This window comes from Gracilinanus agilis, chromosome 1 (assembly GCF_016433145.1).
Source record: "Gracilinanus agilis isolate LMUSP501 chromosome 1, AgileGrace, whole genome shotgun sequence".
NCBI classification, from domain to species: Eukaryota; Metazoa; Chordata; class Mammalia; order Didelphimorphia; family Didelphidae; genus Gracilinanus; species Gracilinanus agilis.
In genome coordinates, this window is record NC_058130.1 from 667,177,465 (window position 1) to 667,194,197 (window position 16,733).

A 16,733-nucleotide genomic window follows, 5' to 3' on the forward strand; every position below is an offset into this window, starting at 1 on the left:
AAGTCTATTTTATTTTGTAAGAGGGCTTCTCATGTAGTACTTAATAAGTGTTTGTGGAATTGAATTTAGAATCATAAAACTACATGTAATTGTAAATTTTGTGTATCCTGTCATGTATTCTAATAATTCAGTTTAATGTTAAATATCTACTATATATGACATGCCTGAATCTTGACCTTTGATATCTAATTATAACATCTACAAATGAGTCTTGAACATTTACTTTTTTTTCTTTCTTAGTTTGGATCTGAAGTTAAGTTTCCAGAATTTAGTCTAAGAGGAGTCTCACCGAAAATTCATACCACACCTTATTTAAATACTTCCTTCTCTGTCAAGAAGACAGTAAAATCAAAGGATAAGAATATTTTGCCCGAGGTGAGTCATGTGTTTGATCTTTCAACTAGATAGTAGTTGCCTACTATCTTTTCTTGTTAAATTTGTTTGCAGCTGTTATCCTAATTTTTAATATCTAAGTCCTAAAAATTTGTTTTGTTTTTGGTCTTGATGACTTAAAACTATATAATTAAATTATATTACTCCTTCATAGTTGAAATGTTAGCAAGGGAAATTTCCCATTTTTTAATTAAGAATTCTTTAAAAATGCTATATAACATTCCATACATGTCTACCTGTGTGTTTATGTGTCTGGTGTAGGTGATGTGTGTGTATGGGGTGGGGGCAGATAGACAGAAAGACAGAGTCAGACATTGTGGCTAGGTAGACAGATTTTGGGCTTCAGAAAACCTCAGTTCAGTTCCTTCCTTTAATATATACTTGTTTGCATACTCAGGGCAAGTCTCTTTTCACTTCTCCCAGGCAACTGTGTAAGACCCACCCTTTACAAGCCCATGCAGTATAGTTCTAGTCTCTTTCAGTGCATGATTAACATTTCTCCTGTGATGGAATTTTTTGTTACAAACTAACAGTTGATGAATGTGGCTTCAGATAACAATTGCATAAAAATAACATCTCAATATGTTGTCTAATTTATAAGTGAAGCCCAAACCATTTCACGCTTGCAGTGCTTATGGAAGAGGCTCAATTTTGTGCTTCCTTTGTCATCTCATATGTTATAATAGAGACTACTTGGCTTCTGTAACATACAGCTAATTCTCTGTGTAGATAAGAATTTACAGATGATGATATTGCAACTCTTCAGCCAAGCTTATTGCCTTAAGTTTTGCCTCAATGAAAAGGCAAGATGAGAACTCACAAAAAATACTTGACTGTAGATAGATAAATATATAAGCATCTCTCTTTCCTTGGGGAAACATCACAACTTTATCTAACCTGGGATTTTGTAAATAAACTATAGAGCAGCATAGGCAAACCTTTTCAGTCTTGAGTGGCCAGAGGGCAAATTCAAGCTGTCTGTGACTCCCCTATTATTGGAGAGAGCTGAGGGGAGGAAGTGCTTGCTTTGGGTGGCTGGAGAAAGGGGCAAGGAATGCAAAACATGTCCTCAGGCACTGGGAAGAGGGGGAACAGAGCATCTCCCCGAGTTGGAGCTCTGTACCATGCCATGTCTTTACCAGTGCTGCTCTAGAGGGTTACTTGAGGCACAGAGGGATTAAATGATTCGCCCAGAGTCACATAGCTAATCATTGTCAGAGGTGGGACTTGAATTTTGGTCTTTCTAATTCCAAGTGTATCATCATCCATTGCCATTGTGTCTCTTTTAAAATAATGGAAATAATGGTACTGTTAAAATGTGTAAATCAAAAGTTTGTCATTGTTGCTGTTTTGAAGCAATCATTGGGATGTTACATGACTTCAAAGTAAATATATATGAAATATTTCCAGCATAATTTTGAAGATGATGAATTACTGTGATTTTTATCTTTTTGATAGTGCTATTTTATTTGGCTATATCTTAACACTTGTCTATTTTTAGTATTAGCAGATTTAAAAATACTTTTCTGGGTTAAGATATTTTAAATTTTCTATACACCTTCAGCACTGACTGCTTATAAAAGACTTGGAGCCTTTTTGAGATGAAAAATATCATTAGTTTGCTGTCATAAAGTGGAAACTGAAGTTGAAGATTAACTTTTCTTTTGCCCAACATAGTATATATTATGTCTCGTAGTTTTCATGAGAACAGGTTATAAAGTCTTGACTGTAAAAGTATTTGAGTTTATTAAGTCTTCTACAACATTCTGCTTGAGCTAAAATTTTATAATATAACAATCAACTAATTGTATTTCTTTTTTTTTTTTTTTTAGGTTTTTCATTATTATGGCCCTGTTTTAGAGTTCATACAGATGGTGTCATTGTCAGATCTCCCATCTTACTATATGTCAGACATTGAATTTGAATTGTATCCTTTTATTTATGAACTTTAATGAAATTTTTTATTTAAACATTGAATGTGACTCTTAGAAATAAGCCATTTTGAGGTAAGATTTATGCCTGATGTCTGGATGTATTCTTTTTTACCCCTGTCAAACCAGATAAAATTGTGATAACCAATCATGGTCATATGGATTTAAACCTAGGAAAGACTTGAGAGATCATTTAGTTTACTCCCTTCATCTTACAGATGAAGAAACTGAGGCCTAGAGAAGGGAGCGATGGTGACTTGCTTAAGATCTAACAAGTGGTAAGGATCAGAGCCAGGATTGAAACATGGGCATTCTGACTCCCCAGCTAGGACTTTTTGACTGTGTGTATGTATGTACACGTGCGTGCACAGGTCTGTGTGTGTACACAAAACACAAATATTTTACATATATATATATATATATAACATGCATGTGTAAAAATTTACATATGTACACCCTTACCAAAATTCTGCCTTAGAATCGAGGGCAGAAGAGTGATAAGGGCTAGGCATTTGAAGTTAAGTGACTTGTACACAGTCACACAGCTATGAAGTATCTTGAAGTCTAATTTGAACCCAGGACCTCCTGTCTCCAGAACTGCCTCTCTACTGAGAGCTACTTGGCTGCTTTGACTTTATATTTTTAGCTGAAAGTCATTTACTCAAGTGTTAGCCTCAATTGTATATTTGCATCTTACTCATTTTATCTCTAACTCTGAATTGAAAATCTTTTTCCTTCTTGGAGGACTACACATTTTGGAAAGCAGATATAAAAGGAAATTTAAGGAGCAAAATAAGCCCAGAAAGCACACTGTAGTTTCTTGGGTGGACAGGAAAGTACATATCAATTGATTAATAGTAATAGGTGGTAGAAAACATTAATCCCTAGATTTTTCCAATCTTGCTAGAATTAGAATCTTCATCTTAATCATGGTTTCCATAGGGGAATTATCCTTAAATGTCAAATGAGTTGGAGACTTAGAGTACTTGAAAAAATAAAAACAATTAGTTTCTAGTGGCATGAAAAGTGATGATTTTTAAACATACCTTTCAAATGTAGATGTTTCAGAGTGTGGAAGGGTCTCCTTTGTTACTGAAGAGTATTTGCCTCCTTGAGCTCCTTTATTCCTTGCTTATTGGTGGAGCTTCTTTGTTTACTTCTTTTGAAAGGCTATTTATTCTAGTGATAGCAATGTAGTCCTTTCTTTGGTACCTGTAATGTCTAAATCCTTCAGTGTGGTTCTGGTTATATATTTACCGAACAGGGGATACTGAAATCATAAAACAACTTTGGAATCTGACAGATATGTTGGACAACAGCTTTTATGGACTGTAGTACTTATTTATTTTTAGATAATAAAATTTTTTTTGTATACACATACTTGTATACTATATCAGATCATAGGATTGCAGATTTAGATCTTAATGGGACCTTCTCGGGTATCCAGTAGAAACCCATTTCTTCCCTTTTTGCATATGAAAGGCCTAGAATGGTTAAGCTGCTTGCCCAAAGTCACACAGGGGAGTAAGTGGCAGGTTGGGGATTTAAATCTGGGATTCAAGATCTAGCATGCTTTCTGCTGAGATGTGTGTGTGTGTGTGTGTGTGTGTGTGTGTGTGTGTGTGTGTATAATGCATGTATATAAAGTGAGATGAAAATGGAAAGTTCAAGTCTGAAGATCTGGTTCAAAGAAATAGATTTAAACTATTAATGTAAATAATGAATTTTATGCATATCTTCTCCAAGAATCTTTATATACAGAAGTGCTGTTTCTTTATTTTTAATTATTATAATATGAAACATTTTTTTTCTGCTTAAGGAATTAAAACACAAGGAAGAGATTCCTTTGAATGCAATGTTTATGGATTTTTTTTTAATACTGAGGAGATATTTGTATGAAAAAAATTTAAAGGCAATTAGATTTGTATTCCAGTTTGACTTTAACAGCTAAATACAGAGGATTGACAAGAAATAATACAAAGGAAAATTCCAGGTTGCTGTTGGAACAGATTTCATCTCTCTGTGGCAAGGTATTTTTATTCATTTAATTAATTAGCTAATTAATTAAAATGCTTACCTTCCTCCTTAATACTACTCAAGAGCAGTATGGGGTAGGCAATGGTGGTTAAGTGATTTGCCCAGGGTCACATATCTAGGAAGTGTCTCAGGTCAGATTTGAACCTAGGACCTCCTGTCTCCGGGCCTGGCTCTTAATCCACAGAGCTACTCAGCTATCCCCTGTGGCAAGGTATATTTTTTTAAATGTATATTAAAAATTTAACTTTTTAATGTTCAGGTGGGTGTGATTATATGTTGATTTTTCATCTGTTTTTACTTAAAAAAGTTTTCAAATCCATCCTATCCCTATATACATTTTGTACTTTAACAGAATCTTCAAGTTGGGAGAAATATAGCTGACCAGCTAGGCCAAGTTGTATGAATAAAGTTTTTAAGTATTCTAAACTCTGTGTGTGTTTTTTCTTAACACCCTGTGCATATAAAGTGACCAATTTAAAATGAAATTAAGAAAATTTGGATTTTATATTTTTTTGAATATGAAATAAAGTTATAATTTCATCATTTTAATATGCATTGATTTTTTTCAGTGTTAGGCTATGCCTTCATCTTTGTTCTGGATATTATGACAATGGCATTGAAACTTTTTTTGATATTCATTTTGCTATGTGACAATTATTTCTTTTAGGAGGGTGGGATATGGGAAGAAGAAACACTTTCTGATTTTGTTTTCCACATAATTTCTCTGAACTACCATTGTTTTTTTCTGTTCTTTAATTTTGTTAATGCTTTTGTTAGAAATCAACTTTAGAGAAATCTATCTCTTCTAATAGAGTTGTGGATTCATTTAAAGTAATTTTAAATGAATAAAAATATAGTGTGCTCAGAAGAGCTGGGGAAAGAAATACAGAAGAGTGAGATAATCCTTATCCTTTAGCTGCTTAAAATCTTTTAGAAGGAGGCAATGCAAAGGCATTTGGGAGAGGAATAGAGTGACATCATTTGCTTTTCAGGAATGGTGGAATGGTAGTAAGATTGCCTTCATTGTGGTTTCTGAGCCAGACAAGGGGTAGGAGTATGTGTGTGCAATTGCAGGGGAGATAGCAAGAAGATAGAAAACCAGAATGGCAAAGGAAGCATGTTTGGCACTAGCTAGGTCTGTGGGTCAAGTGAGCAACTTACCAATCGGGGCATGATCTGCACAGCTTAAAGGTTTAAATCCCTTTATTACATACCTTTCATGTGCAAGACACAGAGTTAGGCATTCATATAAAAATAGTACACTGATTTACAGAATGAGAGTTCATGCAACTGAAGAAGAGAGTGATGTGGGCTGAATCCAGGAAGGGCCTTATTCTGTAGGCAGTGTTGTTACGGTGAGGAGGGAGGGAGTGCCTTATGGACATGGATGACTGCTTGTTGAAGGATGGGAGAGCAGGAGATGGAAAATAAACTGAAATAAACTAGTTCACCAAACTTTGTGTGTGTGTGTTTTATGTTTCTTTAAAAATAGTTTTTTGAGAGTGCAGAACTTAGCCAGCAATAAATTGTGCAAAAATTTTTTTTCACAGTAACTGTGAAAATAAATGTGCAGATACCCTGCAATATAAAAGTTATGAAGTAATTATAGTATTCATCAAATTAAAGTTATTTCAAAATTTCCCAAGTATTTAGATGGTAAAAGTAAATTAATTTTCATTGAAAATTTTTTTGTAATTTGATTTCTAAAAATCTTGTAGTGATTCCCTACTGTAATCACTACTATAGACATGTTGCTTTCTAATAAAATTTAAAGTACTCAAATCTGAATTTTCAAAGTATGTGAATTAGGGATCTATTATTCCCCTTATAAAGGGATTCTTCCTAATTACGGAAGGATTTTGCATAGGATTCTTATAAAAAAGAACTTTTTTTTTCTTTTTGGAAAGAGTACTGACTGCTTTTGGCGAATTTCCTAACTAGTATTGGACCTTGTTTCTTTATTTGCAGAATGGGGATAAATAACCTGTGCTTTGCCTATATGAAAAGATTATTATATAGATTAAGGGAAATGATGAATTAGAAGGTGCTATGAAAAATATAAAGTACTTTTCAAGTATAACAATGTTAAATTTGTTTCATATACATTCACATTCCTTTTAGGTTTAGCTATTTAAAAAGGGGTGGTACTGACTTAAGAACTGAATAGCAATTGATGACTTTAATAACCTATGTTTTTAAGTGTCAAAATTTGCTATTTTTGTGTTATTCTTGTTGTACCTGGGCATGTAATTTTAAAGTATTTTTTTTAGAGGTCCCTTAGATTTTTTTTCAGATAATATAATACTTTCTTAGGCATAGAAAAAAGATAGTTTTTTAAAAAGTATATCAGGTTCGTTCCTCCTTTGGAATGAGGAAGGGAAGGGAATGGTCATAATTCTCTGACATTTTTGTAAAAATGTAGTAGGCATTTAATAAATGTTTTTTGATTGATTGTACTTTTTATCTTTTGGTTTCATTTGAAATGAGAATGACAATATTGATACAATTTTGTCATTGGACAATGATCTCATTTTAGAGCACCAAGATTCAAGTTAATGTTTATAAAACTGCCATCACTTGGTTGAAATTATTTTCTCCAAAGTTATCAGTGATCTCTCAGCTGCCAAATAGTGAGTGGCCTTTTGTCTTCATCTTTCTCAACCTTTTGGTTGCATTTGATACTTTTGATCACCCTTTCCTCATGGATACTTTCTTCTTTAAGTTTTCATGGCACTTTCCTCTATTGGTTCTACTCCTGACTAACTGGTTTTTCTTTTTCTGTCCTTTTGCTGGTTTATATTTATATCATATTATACCACCTAACTGTAGGTTGACCTCAAGGTGATGAGCTGAGCTCTTTTCTCCTCTCTGCACTTTTTCATTGGGTGGCTTCATCATATCCTAAAGATAATAATTTCTATGCAAGCGACTTTTAGATCTTTATGATGGCTTTAGCTTTTCTCTTGAGCCAAAGTCATGCAACTCTCACTTTTTAGTTGATATTTCAAATTGAGTGTCCAGTATACATCTTAAACTCAACATGTCCAAAACAGGATCACATTCTCTTTGTACCTAAACCCATCCCTCCTTTTAACTTCCCTTTTTTCTGTTGGAAGTACTAACATCTTTCAACTCACTCAGGTTTTTAACTTCTGTGTTATCCTCTACTCTGTTTTTCCTCACGCAACATCTCTAATTATTTGTCAAATTTTGCCATTTCTAATCCTTGCATACATCTTGTTTTCTCTGCTCATGTTTCCAAACCCTTATTCAGGTTCTCATCATTTCTTATCCAAATTAGTACAGTCTGTAGTGTAGATTCAACCATATTATTCCCCCAGTCAATAAATTCTAGTGGCTCCTCATTGCCTCATAAGCATGTAATATTGCTCTTTACAATCTGACCTCAATCTACTTGGTAGCTGTAAGACAGCCAGTTGGCACAGTGGATAGAACACTAAGCCTAGAGATTGGAAGACCTGAGTTCAGGTCTGACCCAACATTACCTGTGTGACCCTGGTCAAATCACTTAATCTCTGTCCACCTCAGTTTTCACTCATCTGTATAATGAAGATAATAGCATCTATCCCTTAGGATTGTTATGAGGTTCAAATGAGATAGTAATTTTAAAGTGATTAGCACAATTCCTGGCATGTAGTAAGTGCTATATAAGTGTTAGCAATTGTTATGAGTGTCGTCATCATTATCATCTTTAATACTATTGTCATTATTTTTGCCAACCTTGTTATATATTCCTCCCTTTCTCACATTCTACAGGTCTATTCAGACTGACTTTCTTGGTGTTCCTCACATATAACACTCCATCCCGTATACCTGTCTCTTCATTCTGACAGTCCCCCTTTTCTGGAATGCTTTACCAACTTACCTTTTAAAATACCCTTATTTCCTTATAGCATCCAATCAAATGCTGCCACCTTCTAAATGAAGACTTGTTTGCTTGATTCCCTTTTTTGGTTTATATTTTGTATATCTACTCAATATATACATATATAGAATACTAGTTTTTTGAAGGCAGAGAGCTATTAAGTAACTAATTAAAGATTTATATTTAAGTACTATAACACTTAATAGGTAGACCTAATTAGTATTTATAGAAAGAAATATCTAAAAATAAATTGGAGTTTCAGATTTGAGTGTAGATGATTACTTAATTAAATACTTTGTGTTTGCATCTTCAGGGCCCTAGCACATTATCTGTGCTAGCACTTAATAGGTGCTTTCTACATGCTGATTGATTGATAGTCTAAATAAAAATTGGTTCCTTGAACCACCAGTGAGCCAGCTGAATACAAAGAAATAGAAGGAATATATAGCAAAAAGCCCAAAACTATCTTCAGTAGTTCGCTCCATTTTCTGTTCAGAAGAAAAAGGACTAAAAATCCATTTTGTATTTTTCTTGTTTTTGTTGTTATGACCAAGTGGCCTGCCTACTGGTGATAAACCTTTCCATACATAGAGGTGCTGGGCTATGGAAATTAGATACCATTTGTCAATTGACCCATATACTTGAATATTTTCTAGAAACCATAATATGATAATCTAAAGTTAAAATCTGGCAGAATATGTCATATAATCAATCTTATTAGTGTGTAGTAAATAAAATATTTTTATATCAAGTCCTAAAAAGAAATAAGCTAAAATTCTTTAAGACTTGCTCTAAAGTATTTGCAAGAGTTCTCTAGGGGCAGTGATGTGGCACAGTGGATAGAGCTCCAGTACTAGAGTTGGGAGGACCTGGGACAAATTTAGCCTCCAACACTAGCTGTATGACCCTGGGCATGTCACTCAATCCTGTTTACCTAGTCCTTGCCCTTCTCTCTTAGAGTTGTTACTAGAAAGTAAGGGTCTAAATGGGGGGAAAAAGGGGTAGCTGGGTGGTCCAGTGGATTGATAGCTAGGCCTAGAGATGGGAGGTCCTGGTTTCAGATTTAGCCTCAGACACTTCCTAGCTATTCGACCCTGGGCAAGTCATTTAACCCCCATTGCCTAGGTAATGGTTTAAAAGAGGAGGAGGGGTATTCCTTTTGGATGATTGAAGCAAGACCTTTTCACCAAAATAAGTTTTTAAAAAGGTGACCATACTTAATTCTTAATTGGTCAACTAATTGGCATAGCTAAAGATAAATTGGAGTCTTCAGATTTGAGTACAAATGATTAATTATGTGATGAAAGAGAAATAGATCAGTATTTTCTCTTATGAACTATTCTTAGAAGGAAATGAGAAACTGGCATATTTCACAGCAGCAATTATGTTATTTTCTGTTACCACCTAACCAATATGACTAAAGTATCTCGATTATCTTTTGAGTTGTTATGTGTACAGCACAATATAATAATAATCTAGTCAAAGTAATTGCATAGGTGTGGATGACTGAAAACATCTCTGGGTAAGAAAAATCACAGTCTCCTACAATTTTCAGACATTAATGATTTTATTTCTTACCCAAGGTTTTATATGTAATTGTTGATCTAAGAAAATTCCAGGGTTGCAGATTTCAGTAACATATGAAACTCTGTAGCTTATTTTTCTAGATGGAAAAAATAAACCGAAACACAACTGAATGAAAGTTTATTCAAATGGGATGAGTAAATAAAATATTATGGCATAAAGTTTTTTTTTCTTAGTAGATGAGCACTTGAATAATATTTATTCTTTGGATTTTGCCCTTTCAGGTTGGAGCACTCTTTGTTTTACCTTGTAGTATAAGTAACATACTTATTCCACCACCAAGCCAGCTGAGTACACGGAAATGGAAAGAATATATGGCAAAAAAGCCCAAAACTATCACTGGTAGGTATGTTTGAGTTAAAAATGTGTATATGGCAAAATATTTGGAAAATGTATCTGTATAAAGATCTTGTTCTCTTAAACAGACAATGTTTTATTTATTACTGTTGAAAATCCACATTCATTTGAAAAGTTTTGATTAATCTTAAAGTTTCTTTTATGTTTTCTTAGCCTTAGTAATACTTTTAAAAATCAGTGTATCTGCAGGAGCTAGGTGGATAGACCTTTTGATTTGGAGTCAGGAGGACCTGGGTTTCAATGTGGCCTCAGACCATAGCTGTGTGACCCTGTGCAAGTCACTTAAAACCAGTTGGCTAGTCTTTACCACTCTTCTGCCTTAGAACTGATACGTAATATCAATTCTAAGAAAGAATGGGTTAAAAAATCAGTAATGTAATACCCTGCTGTTAAGTGTTCATTTAATTCTTAAAAATGCATTTATTCTTGCATTTGTGATAAGAAGACAGGAACCTTCCAATAGCTACCTCCCACTCTCCACTAAAACTTTTTATATTAAGTTTATTTCCCAAGAAAACAGTTTGATCAGCAATTGTGTGAAGGAATCAATATTTTAATTTTGGCAGTAGGTACTATGATTGATTACTTTTATTTGAACAATGTCATGACCCTTCATATTGGCTTAGTTTACAGGTTGCACAAAGCTTGGTGACACATGATAGGTGCTTGATAAATGCATATTTATTGCTGAAGTCATTTGTATATTTTTCTTAATATTACCTATTATTTATTTTTTGAGTCTTTCCACTTTTCTCTAAATTAGGTATTTATCATTTCTTACAATTCATTAATGAAGAGACTATCATTTCTTTGCCATCACCCAATTGTTGGTCATATATTTTATTATTTAGTGGAACCTTTATCACTGATTAATATTGAAAACAACCAATCAAAAGAATTTCAAGTAATTGTATTGTGAAACATGCAATCTATCTATGAATGAATCTTTCATGGGAGGACCAGTGTACCTAAATTCAGAAAGGCTCAACACCACATCATAGCTTACAAACTGATAATTTTTTTTGGCCATGAAACGGAAAAATTTCAAGTGAAACATAGAGCTCTTAATGAACTGTGCTGGCACTGAGAAAACCAGCACCAATGAAATCATAGATCTTTTTATAGTTAACATATATCATTTGGAGATATTTCAGTCAGCCAATTTGAGAAATTAAAATTATCTAATTAATCAAGCAGTAATCATTTATTATGTGGTAAGCACTGGTAAGTACCAGAAATATGAGAGCGAAATGCAAAATTGTCTCTACATATAAGCTCTTATATCACTTGATCTTTTCCAAATTTGTAAGAATTTATGAGAAAAATTATTTCAAATGGAATGTTCATCATAATCTGGGGCTTTACAAGTCCTAATTAAAACTAAAATTTTAACCTTCATTTTTTAGGGTTATAGATTTTTAGGATTTGAGGTGATCCTGAAAATAATTTCATCATCCCACTATTATACAGATTTAATTCTATTTAATTTAACAGAAATCTATTTGTGTAGCTTTTCTATGCAAGGCACTATACCAAATGTGGAGGAGATAATGGAAAAGAGAAAGAAAAATGTTCTTCCCTTCAAGTACATTTCATTCAACTAGGGGGTGCAACATATACAAAAAACTAAATTCAAAATAATTAGAAAGTTGAAAGTGCATTAAAAATTGGGGAGTGAGGAAATGCATTTCTGTGAAAGTTAAACCATGGGATGAGCCCTCAAGGAAGTTATGGCATCTAAGAAGAAAAAAGTAAAATTGCAGAAAACCTGTATACAGACTTAGATATATGATAAAAAATATAGAGTTTTGGAATGGGTAGGCCAGCCATTTGACTATAACATAGAGGGCATGAATGGGAATAATTGGAAATAGTCCCAAAAGGTAGACCGATGGCACATTATTGAACGCTTTAATAATAGACTGAGGTTTTCATATTTTTTACCTTTTTATTTTATTTTCCCAATTATGTGTAATAACAGTTTTCAACATATATTTTCCAAAATTACAAGATCCAAATTGTCTTCCTCCCTCCAGGAGATGGTAAGCAATTTGATCTGGATTTTACATGTATTATCATGCAAAACACAATTCTGTTTTGTTCATTGTTGTAAGAGAATACTCATATAAGACTAAAACCTCCAAATAAAAATACAAATAAACCAACATGAAAGATAGTATACTTTGATCTGCATTCTGAGTCTTAATGTTTCTTTCTCTGAAGGTGGATAGCATTCTTTGTCATTAGTCCTTCAGAATTGTCTTAGATCATTATATTACTGTGACTAGTTAGGACTTTCACAGTTGATCATCATTCAGTATTGCTGTCACTGTGTACAATGTCCTCCTGGTTCTGCTTATTTCACTTTCCATTAATTCATGAAGATTCTTTTCAGCTCTTTCTGAAATCATCCTGTACATCATTTCATTAATTCCCTTGCTATTCTTGACCTTTTGTTCTTGTTCTTCCAGATGAATTTTATTATTTTTTTCTAGTTCTGTAAAATGATTTTTTAGTAGTTTGGAATGGTACTGAATAGGTAAAATAATTGAGGTAAAATTGTTATTTTTTTATATTAGCTCAGCCTATCCATGAGCAAGGAATATTTTTCCACTTATTTAGATCTGACTTTACGTGAAAAGCGTTTCGTAGTTGTGTTCTTATAATTCCTGGGTTTATCTTGACAAGTAGATTTTAGATTTGTATGAATATATTAATCAAACTCCCTGGGAGTAGATGAGTTCATTGTAGAATATTATAGAGAGGTAAGATACAACTCTTGAGGGGAAAGGGGAATCCACAGTAAGTGGGAAAAAAGAGAATGATTCAGCAAATATGATTCAGCAAATTGATTGAATATGAGACATAAGACAAGTAGGAATGAAGAGCAGTGCCATGGAGCCATGGGATGAAATAATGTCTGGGAGTAAGGGTGAAGGTGAAGACAAGGCTAGCTGGTTTAATAGCTAAAGTACCAATTTGCTGAGTCATGTTCTTGGAAGTTAGATTGAAAAGAGTTGACAAATAACTGATAAAAGCTAAAGAAGTGGAGACATTGAGGGTAGGTGATTCTTTAGGTGATTAGCTATGAAAAAGAGGGATGAGAAGATAGCTTGAGGAAATGACATCACATAAATTTTTTTCAGATTTTGGGAGATCTGCATAGGGCAGTGTGACATTGGCCAGAAAAGGAGAAAAATGTAACAATTGAAGTAGGAAATAGAAGGGGATGTGATATCAGAAGTATAAGTGGATCAACCAACTTTGGCAAGGTAATGAGAGGCACTTCTTCCTAAGAAACTGGAATGAAGGACTTCATACATATAAAAGTTTTAAAATGTGGCATGAGGAGAAGAGTTTACAAGACTTAGCCATCATTTTCTCTGCTGAGGATAGGAAAGGAATGGTGTAGGGAGCTGGAGAGAGATGAAGTTTGGGACAGCTGCTATGGGAGAGGGATAAAGTCACCCTGAGAAGGATGAAAGGGTGGTTGTCCAACATTAAGGGCCACATTCAGATAATGTAACATAAATTTGTGAACTCAGCTGAGAGGGTTGTATGACTTTCTTTAGCAGGGTTTAGCAGCACACAGCCAAAAATAGTAGGATAGTGGAGAGAGCTCAGCATTGGGATTTAGGGAGACATGAGAGATTATAGGAGAAAGGGGTGAGATTCAAGGGTGCTGGACAGTGCATAGCTGAACTGGTCAGCTATAAGGTGAAAACTGTGAAGGGAAGAAAGAGACCAGAAGAAAGTAATGGAGAGCAAAAGAATAGAGAAGGATGGTATCGAAGTGAGAAACTAAAGTGCCATTGTTTACTGGCAGAGGTAGGACTGGGACCTAGTTCTGAGTCCTATCACATAACAAACATTCTGATGTTTGAAGACAGCTATTCTGCCTGCCCCATGTCTTCTTTAGATCAGCTCTTGCTTACATTTTATGGTATGCATGAACTGGAGACTTTTTGTCATCCTGGATACTCCAACTTGTCACTCTTTTTCATAAAATACAGTACTTATAACTGAACATAGTTAACACAATGATTTGAAAAGGCAGAGCCTGGCAGAATGATTGCTGCCCTCCCTACTCTTGGACACTGTGGCTTCTGTATTGCAGTCTGAAGTTTCATTAGCTTTTTTGGACTTAATGAGCTCACTGTCTGCTAAGATTCCTGTGTCTTTATCAGGTGAATTATAATCTGTAATCTTGTCATACTAACGTTGTTTGATAGTGGTGAAGTTGTTTTTGTTTTTAACTCAGGCATAAGACTTTACACACACACACACACACACACACACACACACACACACACACACACACACACTCTCTCTCTCTCTCTCTCTCTCTCTCTCTCTCTCTCTCTCTCTCTCACACTTTTTTGAATTTAGATTAAGCTCAATCTTGTAGCTTGACAAGATTATTTTGAATCATCATCTGTCAAGTGTTAGCTACCTCTTCCAATTTTGTGTCTTTTGCAAATTTTTTATGTATACCATTGGTAACCTTTATTTAGTTCATTTATAAAAATGTTAAACAACATAGGTTCAAACAGATCTTGGAAGCAAAGGCCTTCCTTCAGTTTTGGAACTGGCCATATATCTAGTTTCATATCATTCTATTACCAGAGGTGTTAGCCATGTACCCTGCAGGTCAGTGACCCAGGAATTTAATTTACCATAAATTTCAACTCCTAAAGATGTAGTCTATTTGGTCCAGGTGACTGGACCCCATTAGAGATTGCCAAGTACCTTCTTGCTGTTTTCTTATTTTGGTTTTGAACTCCCTTTTGGCCATTTCTGTTATATCCCTTTCAGTCTAAAGATGATTCTTGTTGGTAGAAATAACTGAACCAAAATAACATTTGAACATCTTTCTCATTATAAGTCATTATTGTTCCACCCAGGCCAAAGAGTATAGGCATACATTGTTTCAGTGTGCTTCACTTTATTATACTTTGCAGATATTGTAGTTTTTTAAATTATATGTTTGTGGCAACTCTTCATGAAGTAAATCTATTGGCACTGTTTTTCCAACAGCATATGGTAGTGATGGCGAACCTTTTAGAGACCATGTGCTGTGTTCCTCTCCCTACCCCACCAAGGATTGCTGTATCACCCTGCTTCCCCTTACCCCAGACAGGGAAGGGAGAAAGAGAGGGGAGTGTCCTGGATGCTCTTCTCAGGAGAGAGAGTAAATGCTTTCAATGGGCTGCTAGGCAGAGGGGCTCAGCAGGAAGGGAACAGCTCCACCCGAGTCCCTTTGCCTTTCTAGTAACTAACTGACAGGCAACATTGCACGTGCCCACTGAGAGGGCATATGCTCATGTCATGTATATGTTACATTTTGGTAATTCTCATAATTTTTCAGACTTTTCAGTTATTATATCTGTTATCAATCATCAGTGATCTTTGATGTTACTATTTTAATTGTTTGGATTGCCACAAACTCTGCTCATAAAAAGACAGTAAAGCTAATTTATAAATATTATGTGTGTTCTGACAGCTTCACCAACTGACTCTTGTCCCATCTCTCTCCTTGGGTCTCCTTATTCCCTGAGACACAGTATTGAAGAATATTACATAAACTTAATTGATAAAGCAGCAGTAGGGTTTTGAGAAGATTTATCCAATTTTGAAAGAAGTTCTTTTGTGGTAACATGCTATTAAATAGAGTTGTGTACTACAGAGAATCTTTTGTGAAAGGAAGAGCAAAAACAAAGTCGTAGCAAAATTCTCTGTTGTCTTATTTTAAGGATTTACCCCAGCTACCCCAGCCTTCAGTAACTACCATCCTGGTCAGTCAGTGGTCATCAACATTGAGGCAAGACTTAGCAAAAAGATTATAACTTGCTGAAGGTTCAGAGCTTTGCACTTTTATGAATAAATTTCAAAAAATTAAGTTATGAACTTTGTTATTTTTGATATAATATTATACGCTATGGTATAATATAAACATAACTTTTCATGCACTGATAAACCAAAAGATTTGTGTGACTCGTTTTATTGCAATATTCAGTTTATTACAGTGGTCTGGAACTGAACCTGCAATATTCAGAGGTATACCGCTAAGTTTTTATTGCTTCTTTGATCTTTTTCAATCTATTTAGAAAACACAACTAAATGACCCTTTTTATTATTTTTAGCTTTCCTTTTCTGTCTGGATGTTAGAGGACTTTTCTATTCCTCTTCCATTACCTTTCATTGCTTACATCTTTCTCAAGATTTTACTAAAAAAAGAACTAAATTAGTCAGTTCCTTCTGCATTCATGTTGTTCACTTTATGCATCTCTCCCTTTTTAGTTGAAATTATTTCTCTATAAACTCCAAATTTAATTCTTGAGAGCTTCCTGTTCTGCCTGGGCTGATATTTATGTAGATGATTTTTAATACATGGTATTCGATTTAGCTGTTCTCTCAGTCCTTGTTCTCCAAAAATTTAGGCTGCATTTTCGGTTATCCCCATTAAACATTTTTTTTTTCTTAATCACTACTTATAAGATTGAGGGATAATTTTCCTCCTTCCCAAGGTTGCTATCATTTCTAAC

General features: G+C 34.3%; 1 protein-coding gene across 1 annotated transcript in view; it reads left to right on the plus strand.

Moving 5' to 3' along the window:
* LOC123231947 (MDM2 binding protein) overlaps positions 1–16,733 on the plus strand; it is an 80,317-nt gene that overhangs the window by 10,873 nt on the left and 52,711 nt on the right. The window contains exons 8-11 of the mRNA XM_044658275.1: positions 241–375; positions 2,226–2,320; positions 4,282–4,354; positions 10,056–10,173. Of these exons, the coding sequence (XP_044514210.1) occupies positions 241–375; positions 2,226–2,320; positions 4,282–4,354; positions 10,056–10,173 (421 nt within the window). The remainder of the gene's footprint in view (positions 1–240; positions 376–2,225; positions 2,321–4,281; positions 4,355–10,055; positions 10,174–16,733) is intronic.